Source organism: Catharus ustulatus, chromosome 1, assembly GCF_009819885.2.
Source record: "Catharus ustulatus isolate bCatUst1 chromosome 1, bCatUst1.pri.v2, whole genome shotgun sequence".
NCBI classification, from domain to species: Eukaryota; Metazoa; Chordata; class Aves; order Passeriformes; family Turdidae; genus Catharus; species Catharus ustulatus.
The window spans coordinates 146697069-146709402 of NC_046221.1; the positions used below are offsets into that span (position 1 = coordinate 146697069).

Genomic DNA, 12334 nt, shown 5'->3' on the forward strand with positions numbered 1-12334 from the left:
TTATTCGTATATTTATTCATTATCATATAGGAGTATTGTTGGCTAAGAAATTACATATTTAACAAGGTTGTAAATAATATAACAGCAAGTGCACTGCTGAATTTACATGAAAAATTTATGAGACAAAAGCAAAGTCTTCACAATGGTGTGCAGCCTTTTCTGTAATATTGCACTTTTGGTAGTTCACAAATATGCAAGGTAACAGTTTTATTACTATTATTATTTAACTTTAAAACAAACAAAATCATATTCATTAGAATGGATTTTACTGCTTATTACAGATATGATTAATGATGCTCAACACAAGATTAGATATTTTTGTTTCTAAACTCTCTTCTAAAGCCAATATACAATTTCAGCAATGTGTAAAATTTCAGAGTAACCTGATCAACTTATTTACTAATCCCTACATGCCAGTAAGTTGTCAGCACTTTGGCATATTACCTGGCAATACAAGAATACCAAAGTGACTGAAAGCAACTGGATTGAAAATGAGATTAAGTAGGTTCCCTAAATATACAGTACATGTTTAGTATTGTAAATTTAGAAAATATTATCTTCATCATCAATTAAATTTAAGTTCTGTAAACTACTTGGCAGTATTTCTTAGGGGAAAATGATCAAATAAAAGTGGAGAACACTTACTGAAAAGAAAATAAAGTCAATAAAACTTTTATAAAAACACATTCTTTAGTTTACGCACTGATAAAAATCAATAGAAGCTGCAGAGAAGATGCTGAAAAACGATCATTAGAATTTCTGCATATGTACATGCAAGTTACAGCAAAAAGTACACTTTTCTAAATAAAACTAATTATTTAAAAAGCACATAGCGATTTTAAAAAGACAGGGGTGACAAAACCTTCCTAAAACTCCTTATGAAGACTCAAACAGAACTAATTTCATAGTGTTATTTTTCTAAATGAAAGAATTGTACATATAACATCTAGAAGGATTGAGAACCAACACAAATGGACAATGTTAACAGAATAACAATTGTAAAAGTGAAGATGCTCAGTGGAGCACCAATGGAAATGTAAAAGGAAAAAAAATTAGGTTTTCTTATGTTTCTGTTAGAACTATGTTGGCTGAAAATGCAAAGAAAATTATTTCTGGATTTAAGCTCTTAATTATCTCTCCATTATTTTGCTTAAGTAACTTGCAGAAACATTTTTTTTTTTAAAATCTCTGTTGATGAAAGAGGAATCACTTTATCTTGTGTTCCTTTAACATCTGTTTATATTTCAGCCTTAATTTTACAACATTTAGTTAGAAACCTGTAAAGGCTGCATTCTTACCTTTGCATATTGGAGGTGAGTGGCTCCATTGCCTGTTAGCTTGGCACTGAGCTTTGGTAGGTCCTTGCATAACATACCCAGTATTGCATGAAAATGTCACAACATCATTGAAGTTGAAACCATTTCCACTTGTTCGTCCATAAATGGGACTACCAGGGTGACCACAGCTGACAGCTAGCATAGAACCAGTCAAAAAGCCCCCAAAAAACAGAACAAGATGTTATCACTTTTCATTACTTATTATGCAATAGATAATAATTATATAATAGTATTTTCAGGTTTTGATATCATAAGATACTACGTACTTTCCATGATGTATTCATGTTCAAGAACTTAGTTTAATTTTTAAATAAACTGAATAGAAATTGACATGCAGTAATGAAAGTAAATAACGAAAAAAGTTCTGACAAAGCAGGAGAAAAGCAAGCACTAGAGTTTCATTACGTACAGCCTGAAATTGAAATGAAATATTTCACTACCTTAGTTCCTCAGGTATTATTTCTTACAAATTTATCTTAGTGTCAACTCAATATTTTATCTTTGTGGCCTAAATAGCAGCCTTAGTGGAGCTATAAATTTATGGCTATTTTTTAAAAAAATCCCAGAACTCTTGGCACAGTGAGATTTTTCTTATGTTTATACAAAAATTGTCGACGGAAGGTAAAGTTTATTTTTTGCACAAAAACCAGTCAAAAAAAGTAAGGAAAATTTGACACAGGTTAATATTTACAGAGTTATCCAAAACCACTTTTAAAACACTTTCTTCTATTTTTTAACAAATTATTGGTAATAAAAATGTTAATCAGTAATTAAAAATAAAAATTAAAACATCATATAATAAATGAATGAACATTGTGTGCTTTGACTTGGCATTAAGAGAATTTCTGCTACAAAGATACAGCTGTAGGATATTTGGAAGCCAATTAATACTTTCAACACACTATTACTAAACCTGAAAATTGTGATAATTTACTTTAAATCTCATATTTTCTAAATTAAATACATGATTTTTTTGTTATTGCTTAAACATCTTTCATGTGATAGCTTGACACACTTATCATGCAAAAGAAACCTCATTAACAAAGCACAATATTCAGGCAAATGATCCCCAAAACCACAAATCAAAGTAACAGCAGAGGAAGAAGAATAATAAAAGAAAATATAATTTGGTAAAGAAAGCATTTTAACCTGCAGTGTTGACAGTTTACATCAACAGTGTTTATTTATCTAACTAATATTTAAACTATCTAATTGTAACCAAAAGTAAATATACATTAAATATTTCTGAAAGCCACTACTGGTCATAAAGACATTTTTAAACTTGAGTAGTGGCATTCATAAGTCCTATCACTTTCTGAAGAATTTTCACATCCATAACAGCAGGTATTCAGTAGCCAAAGGATGTAGAAATTTAAGGTGACAACACTTAACTCCACCTGATAGATGTACCATAGATTTCATGTGGCCCCATACTTTAGAGGATCATTCAATCCTCATCTGGTTTGACACAGATATTCCTGTGCCATAAATCAGTATGCATTGCCATGCTTACTTACGCACACAGGATGGAAGCTGGCCAGACCAGTTGTGATCCTGTTGACATATTCTTACAGAAGAGCCAATCAGCCGAAAACCAGGACTGCACTGGTAAACAACTGTGTCTCTATAGCCATAATTTTCTCCTATTACTTGTCCATTGACTATAAGATCTGGGATACCACAGTGACCAGCTAGATTGATTTATAGTAAAGGAAAGAAAAGAAAAAAAAAAGAAGAAGAAAAAAAAAAGAAAGAAAAAATCAGTAAATATGCCATAGAAATTTAAAATAAGCTTTCTTAACTAAAACAAAGAAATGCTGAATATCTTTCCAGGTGTTTTATTGACCTTTAGCTTTACTTTTATTAGCTTGGTGAATACTGCAGTCATGCACTTGTTTTGGTATAACTATATGCCTATAAAAATTACAAAATTATTATTTAGCAAAGAGATTAAACGTCATATATATAATCAAATTTCCTTTAAAAATATGAATAATTCATTTTTATTGTAACATGTAAAAATATATTATTTATCTTAGTTTTATTTTGGCTATGATTAAATTAACAAGGCAACATTAAAACATCATACATTTAACTAAATAGAAAAATTCCACATAAAAGTAATACAAATATTATCGGTATCAATCCATGGAGAGATTTAAATATAGCCTTTGTACAATAAAAAAAAAAAAACTTGAAAAATTCATTCCTGGAATTTGACTCTCTGTAACGTTTTCCATTCTTTCTTTCCTTCCCAGTGGAATCCTAAAGAGATTAACATCCTTTGGCTGAAGGTAGTCATCGCAACGGCCACCAAATCTTTCAGCAATCATGTAGCAACCAAAAATCTTACTATGCCGAGGCCTAATATTTTACTCTGTATTCTCAAAATATGAGAAATATTGTATTCTCACTATGAAAGTCAAAAAGAGACATTTAGTCTATAGAGAGGCTGGGGAGAAAAACAAACTCTGTGAAGTTACTGTTTTCATAATGAATTCTGGAAAATGGGCACTGTGATTCAGCAAAAAATGTGGTAATGGGAAAGCCTTCTAAGAATGGTTGACTTCATAAAGACTGTGACATATGGTAGAGAATTCACTGCAACAAGATTAAGACAAGCAAAAAAACCATGAGCAGTGTTTCAGCTAGATCTTTTTTGGGGAAAAAAATACCAACCACCCAAACTCCTCTGCTCTCCTTTTCTCTTCTAATTTTCCTCAAATAGCCCCCGCAAACAAATCTCCAAAGCTTGAGATTGCTAATAAGAAAAGACATTTAAAACCAATATGGTTTGGACTGGTTTTTCCTTTGAAATTTTAAATGTTTCTAATACCCTGATGTATTTTTCTGCATTTTGCCTCTTTCATTTGGGGCAAGAAATTTCCTAAAAAAGAAAAAAAAAAAAATCTTACATTTTCTTACATCCTGAGCTTTGTATTGTATTTCATTGTATGAATCATGATAAAACAACCAGAATTTACAGTATTGGTAGTATATGAACCTCCACATATATTAGATTGATGACTGCAGTTTGACTTCTGTTTAGTCACAGAAGGAGGAGGAGTCTAAATCTGGTACTATTCAAGGCTATATTATCCTTTGTTTGTTCCCTCCCTGTTTCCCTCAGTCTTATGTGAAAAACAGGCATAAATGAAATTCATGTTCTAGGACAAAATGGCATAACACATCTTAAAAAAATTTGTCAGAGTATTTCTTGATTTTCCCAGAAATTCATGGGCCATTCAGCATGTAGCAGACTTTTTTGAACATGGTCCAAAGGAACTAATTTCCCTGTCTTATAAAATTTCTGAGTATAAACAGGACTAGCCAGATGAGGAATAAAAACTGAGCTGTAGAAGATCAGATTCTATCAAAAATGGAACCAGTCAGTCTGCAGTGATTCAGATCATGCTCAAAGAAATATTTTTGTAGTTGCTTTTAATTAAAGTATATGCATTGGTTCTTAATTAAAAATTTAATGTTGCTTTATGGCAGAGTAAAGCAGAATACTTCACCAGAAAGGTCAATCTCTGTTTCCTGTGCAGAGATAATAAAGTTGAAGCAATTCAACATGTGAGGTAACTAAGATCACAGCGCAGTTTCTCCAACTGTGTGTGGACTTTACAAAACCCATACAATTTCTAAAGGTGAAAATTCATTACAAATCTATGTCTTTTCCAGTGTTGCTCCTGAAATTTAAAAATTATTTTAAAATCCCATCCTCTTACCCTACTTCCTTTCATTTTCATAAACCTCTCATACCCTAGTTTTGAATTCTTTTGACTTTTTTTTCTTCTTTGCATTTTACTTTCTTCAACCTCTACTACATACAAGGAGAGAGGTAGTGTATTTGCTTACCTCAAATTCAGAAAAGTATTCAATACCATTTCCCACAGCCTTTTCCTGAACAAAAGGGTAAGATACAGATTGGATGGATGGTCTTCAAGATGGGTAGGAACTGGGTCAACAGGCTGCACTGAAAGGGTGGGTATCAATGGTTTTCACTCAGGCTGGAAGCATATCACAACAGGAATCCCTAAGGATCGGTAATGATGTTGAATATCTTAATAAATTATCTGGATGATGGGATTGAAACCAGTCTCACCAAGTTTGCTGATGACACCAGACTGGGGGGGAGGCAGACATGTGAGAAGAAAGAGACATCTTAGAGAGACCTGGGCAGACTGGAGGAGCAAGCCAGAAAGAACTGCATGATGTTAACAAAAACACCTGCAAGGTTCTGCCCCTGGCATGACAGAACCAAGGAGCCCAGAACTAGCCATGATCTGTATGGCTGGGGACCAGTGTCACTGAAAGGCACCTGGGGGTCTTGGAGGACAAGAAGCTGACTGTGAGTCAGCAGTGTGTGGCGGCAACAGTGAAAGCAAAATGGACCCTGGGCTGCATCTGCAGAAATATAATTAGCAGTGGTAGAGATGTGATCATCCCACTCTACTCAGTGCTTGCCAGGCTGCACATGAAAGATGCAGAAAGATTCAGACAGACTTGCAAATGCAAGTCATGAAAATAATCAAAGGGTTGAATAAACCTCTTCTACGAGGAAAGGCTGAAGGCATTAGATCCTCAAGAAAAGAGGTCTCAGGCAGGGGGGAGGCTCATCACAGTGTTCCAGTACTTTGAGGGGTGGCTACAAAAAAACCTCTCTTCTCATGGAGTCACGTGGAGAGGACGAAGGACAATGGATGTGAGCTGCACTGGGAAAAGTTTCATCACGACATAACAAAGAATTGTTTTGAGAGTAAGAACAATCATTCCCTGGAACAATCTATTCAGGGATGTGATGGGAGTCTACATCCCTGGATGTTTTCAAAATGTGATTAAACAGGTTGCTAGATAATCCCATCTCAGCTGCCTTTGCCATGAAATGTTGGATCAGATGAGTTTTCAATTCCCTTCCAACTCGGGCTGTTCTATGATTTTGTTACTTCAAATCCCTCTGTCTTGATTATTTCCTCCCACTCTGTATAACAGTTATGTCTTTGGAGAACTAACTGTATTGCATGACCAATTGTGAAATTCCCACTACTAGTAATGAAAGATATTTTTAAAGCAGTAAAGACTCTTCTATCCCTATGTAAGATTTCTAAACTGAAAGATAAAACTGAATTAATGAAGAATTATAAATACTGTAAATTATACTATAAATTATAAAGGTATTATAAAACTGTTTGGCCATGACAGAATTCTAAATCAATCAGTGACAGTAAAAAGGAAGTAAATATAATTTAAAAACAGGATATACCAGACTTCTGACACATTTTTTATCTCAAATTTTTAAAAGAGATTTAAAAAAAAAAACAAAAAAACCCAAAAAAACCCTAAGAAACAAACAAAAAACCACAAACAATCCCCCCCCCTGCAAAAAAAAAAAACAAAAACAAAAAACCCATCTAAAAATCCCAAGACAAATAAACAAAACAAACAAAAAAAACCCCGTGGGGATTTGCAGGATTTTTTGCCAGTTTTTACTCTGCTTTCCAGAGGAAGTTTAGTGTGACTGAGAGATCGAAAAAAAAAAAATGTTAAAATCAAACCAAACAAAAAAAGAGGGGAAAAATCCAATACCAAAACAATCCAACACCCCAAAATTATGGGTTCAGCATTATTTGTTTTATTTTCAAATAAAGTAATTGACAACTGTCATGTAGGTGCATGTGGTAGACAGTTGCTATGAAAAGTACATGTAATGGTGTACACAGTTCCTGTTAAGAGAACACAGGAGGACTATACTGGAGTTTCCGTGATTCATGCAGATGAGTAAATTCCCTAAGATCCAAAACAGTTAGAGATTCATTAATATTTTCCACAACTTTTATTATTTGCTTTGAAATTGGTTTTCAGGACTTTCATTTAAACTTTTATTATAAGGATTTTTTTGTGAAATACATATATTCTAATATCCTACTAGTTAATAGCTGACTTCACACTAAGTTAGGATTCTAGACTACTTTTGGCTATGTTTCATGAATGTTTTCATGGCATCTTTGTCCATTGTCAATATCTCTACTTTTGTGCTGTACCATAAAACCAGTTGTAGTTCCATTTTTTCTATGATGTGGATGTAAAAGACATTTGTAGTAGTTCTATGAATCCAGATGAGACCCATGGATCTTCATGTAACTTCTAACTTGTAATAATGAATCAAAAGATACCACTTTTGCAAAGACAAGTGAAAATTACAAAAAAAAAAAAAGTATTAAAGAGACTAAATGTGAAGGTTTTACTGGTAGTAGATTTGAGATGAGAAATAAGAAACATAACATTCCAATTTCCAGTCTAGCAAAACTTGAGAAGAATAATTGCATGAAATATTATTATAAAACAAAATTAGTCAAAGATTGGGAATGAAGGATATTAATAACCTGTGAGGACCAAATAAATTACCTAATTTGACATGAAATCCTGCTTTAGCAATGAAGAATGAGCATAATAACTTAGTGTCAGACCCTTTGAAACCATAGCTGTAAATGAGATTTCTGCAGGTTGTTCTATGAGATGAAAAGAACAGGAATAAATGAATACAGAATCTTTACATTAAATGGCAAAAAACATACCTATGCTTATTTTAGTTGTCAGTAGTGTCAAACATGAGCACAGTAGTGAAACAAATTTACATACCAATGTATTATTGAAAACAGAGATTTATGTTATTTATTATTCAACGAAGTTAATTAACCTGTCAAGATGACCTCAGTTGAAAAGGAAGAATTATTTCTTGGCATTTTTTTTCTTCTTTACAGGGCTTACATTTCATAAAAAGATATAAGAAGGCACAGCCCTGGACAAAACAGGGCTTGGGGCATTTCTATTGCTATTTTCAGAAGAGCCTCATCTTGACAGCTGCTCAAGCTGTACTAAAACTGTTCAGGATAAATGGCAAAGTTATTTTAAATCTTTTTTAATCCATGGCCCACAGAGGGAAGTTCTCTGCTGAATTCCTTGAAAGAGCTGAATAATTCCTTACAGATGAAACATCATATACCTAATTTGAAAGTCTAGTTATTATTATACAGTGGGACTGAAGAACAAAGAGAAGCATATGGCTGACTCCAGATATATTAATTCAGTAACACTGGAGACACAGAATATCCCTCAATTAAAACACCAAGAGTTTAAAAAAGATATTTAAAAAGAGTGAAGATGAAGAAGTTAGTTGCTTATATATTTTTTTAGAAGTTTCAAGTATGAAAATAGTGGCAGAGAGGTTACACTTCAGAGTTTACATAGACACAGAAGCCTTTCAGTGACTGAAAGCTGATTGAGAAAATATAACAAATACCACTGATAGATTAATGCACTGAACATTCTTTGCTGTTAGCTTACATGGTTGTTTTGCCTAGATGGTATGTCTGCTATTCTTTTAACTCCATGGACAGCATTGTTCTCTACAGAGCTGATGGATAACTGTTTTTTCCTTTATAAGTAACAAGCTGCCAACAGTGACTCATTAGCATTTTGAACCAGCATTTTTTTATGAAAGAAAGAGTAAAACTGGGATAAATATTCCCCAGCTAACACATCAAAGGTTGTGTTCACATTAGAATTTTGGTTCAGATCTTTCTTCTAACTCTTAAATGTGCTGAGTGGTTTTGCTACAAACAAATTAGCTTTCATTCGAAGGAAGAACACTGAGAAGTTCAACTAGGTGCACAAAACATGTTCCATCTCCTTTTGAAGAAAAATTAGTCTAAATTATTGACAGATCTTTTTGACAACTCAAAATCATATGAGAAACAATGGCATTTAGGCCAGAGGACTAGACCAGATAGAGTCCAAGGAAAATTCTCTGAATCATATATAATGCAAATGCAGATAACTCAGAATCAATTATTTGTTTCATAATCTGCTCAGTCTGATGGATTTTTTTTTAATTCAGACAAAGACACAGTACATAGAGTGTAGCCTTTCTCTTAGGGGAAGAGATGAAAGCTATTCCTGATGTTATTGTTTGGGAAGTGCAAATGTTGGCATTTAATTTACACACTAACTTAAACAGCTTTTTTCTTCTATCCATTGCCTTTACTGAAAGCTTCTCTAGTATTACCCATGTATGGGAACCATACTTCCTTATGCCTTGTTAAGCAAGTAAACTTCAGTCTTCATTTTTGCATTTTAATTCATAGACTCACTTCATAAAAGCGTTCTCCAACTGAATTAACATCATTTAATCATGTCACAATTAACAACAAAATATGAGATCTTACAGACCTTTAAAAGTTTAATCATATTTCACCATTTATCTTTATTTGCTATTTAATACTAATATGCAGAACTGAAACAAAACTATTGTTCCAGAAGTTGCTGAGTCTATCCCATACGAAATAACAGAAATTGCTTTTGGGAAATAAGGGAGAGAATATCAACAGATCCGTTTCATCAGGATGTTTAGATGCCATGAAGAACTGAGAAAGAAGGAATAAAGTGTTAGGTGTAGAACAGTGAGGAACTGAGAAAGAAGAAGGAATTAGGTGTTAGGTGTTGAACAGTGAGATGAGGAGGATAGAGTCACAGGTTCAAGAGATGTGAAAACATGGACTTAACTCACCAATGAACAAAAAAGTTAAGTGTGCATAAGATGTCTTTTCTCTGAGTTTTAAACATTGATTGAAAATCATATTTTTCCCGTTCTTTCATGTAGTTTTCATTGATGAGATATCTAAACAACTCTTAAAATTACTATCAGTCATGCAACTAGCACAAGTGAGAGAAACTCAGTTAGATATGGCCCAAAGAGAAGCATGGAACTTTGTACATGGCATTAACAATTAGTGAGGTCCTAGAAAGAAATCAGAATGCTTTGTAATAATCTAAGAAAAGAGCTGTTTTGTACTAAGCTGTCTAAAATGTTAACCAAAAAATACATAAAATATTTTTAAAAAGGAAAAAATAGTCCTGATCCTGTGTAAAAGTAATGTTCTGATAGTGCTTCTAGTTGACCTAATAAAAAAAAATTTAAAATAGTGCTAATGAGAAAAGGGGAAAAAAAAAAAATCTGTGTTAGAGAAATCTTAGTAAATGTTTTTTACCATTCATGTACTAGTTAATTGTAAAGTTCATCTGAAAGTACTATAGAGTTGTTAAAGCAGATCTTATTTGCTTCTTCTCTAGGAAATGTCCAGTTTACTAAACATCTGATTACAGGCATTAAAATAAATATACTAAAAAAAACCCAAAATTTTTAAAAAGTAGGATACTATACATTTTTATGATCAATGTTATTCCTGACTTTAAAGCAAAAAAAAAAAAAAAAACCAAAAAACCATAAATAAAATAAATAATGCAAAATATAGAATAATAAATATGTAAACTGTAAATACTGTAAATATGCTAAGTTTTCATGTGAACAGACAAAAGAATAGTAAAGTCCTTATTGAATATTTAAGTACTTTTCCAAGAGGAAAATGTAGGATATTCAGTAAAAATCTATTCCATGTTTCCAAATGTTTCTCAGAATTTATTACATAGACAGTTTCAGTGTTACCAGTACAGAAAAAGATCAAGCATAATAAATTGAGAGGCAGCTTGTAACCTAGGAGACACAACAGTCATGATTTTAGTCTTTGCTTGTTATTTTATTCAAAAAGACTAACGTGATTTTTTTCACACTAAAATGTCCCAAAACATTTATCTTTTTGAACTTTGACAATAGAATTACTTCAGAAGCTCTATTCTATTTTGTTTCATTTGTTTTTTCCAATTTAAACATTGTTTCTTCTCATCAGCTATGGAAAATAAGGACCAAGAAGTCAATATCCTACTATTACAATAATGTGATTACTCATGAAGCATTACTTTGCCATTTAGGTATTATTTAAAGGAAAAAAAAAAAAAGAAAGTGAGATTGAGAAATAAAAGCAGCTGTGTTAAGTGTTCTAATTTTTGCCAGAGATTCATTATCCATCTTTTAGTAAAAGAAGAAAGAATGAGAAAGGAAAGGCAAAAAAGACCTGTGAAGCCTGTCATCATATTCTCACACTATCATGGCTGTCCACAAAATCATGCACTACTGTTGAGTGTCATGCAATAACACAACCTGGATTTTAGTCAATATTTTTGATTTAAAGCTTACCTCAGTTCTAATGCTTATCTATATCTGATTAGGTTCACCACAAACTAGTTTAAGGTTCCACTACAGGTGCTTAGATTCTTGCTTATTCCACTTTTCATAAATTTTTTAAATGACACATACATGGTATTAAAATCAGGCTATCTAATACAATAATTAAATGTAATTATTTCAATAGCACTTTCAGAAACAAATTAATTAGATTTTTAAACAAAGAACTTGAAAAAGGTATTATGTTATCCTGTAGGATTTCATGTATGTAATCTAAGTGTACTCCTAAGGGCATCTTCAAAACTTAAAACAGAAATGCATTGGTAATCTCTTCAGTCTAAGAATAACTAAATTTTTCAGAAAGTAAAAGTGGAAAGGAAGTAAGATAAATGATTAAAAAATGTTTACAACAGAAAGCACAAAACCATCAAAAGCAGATAGTGAAATTTACTGATAAATTGCATAAAAATTTATTTATTGACCTGTTAAAATACCCACTCTCTAGGTCTTCCTGCTGTATTTGATCTTCTTTGTCCCACATTCTAATACCTCTTTAATGTCCTCCATTTCCTCCACTTTCCTCTGCTAACCTTCTTAGAAATATTTCTAATTTCTGATTTGTCACTAGTTGAGCTCATCCCTCTATCTTAAGTCTCAAATTACTTATGGAAGAAACAAGAATTGAACTGGGTTATTCTGAGTCTGCAGGGAGTTCTTTCCTGCACAGTGATGTAACACAGTAGACAGCATGGTTGCAAGGGAAATTATGGCAGCCATTCCTCTCTCCCTTTCATAAATTTGCTCTGTCATTAACTTGATTTTCTTTTTATTTTTTTTTTTTACAGTACCATATACACTATTTTGCATTATTTATATGATGTATATTCTAATTTTTCTGAGTAATACGTGTTTTCAT

The 12334-nt window shown here is 32.5% G+C and overlaps 1 protein-coding gene across 3 annotated transcripts in view; it reads right to left on the reverse strand.

Moving 5' to 3' along the window:
• Nucleotides 1–12334, reverse strand: part of LOC116996510 (CUB and sushi domain-containing protein 3-like) — a 614657-nt gene that overhangs the window by 56100 nt on the left and 546223 nt on the right. For all 3 annotated transcript variants that reach the window (XM_033060271.2, XM_033060262.2, XM_033060252.2), the window contains 2 exons: nucleotides 2855–3028; nucleotides 1299–1472 (listed from right to left, as the gene is read on the reverse strand). In XM_033060271.2, coding sequence (XP_032916162.1) covers nucleotides 1299–1472; nucleotides 2855–3028 — 348 coding nt within the window. The remainder of the gene's footprint in view (nucleotides 1–1298; nucleotides 1473–2854; nucleotides 3029–12334) is intronic.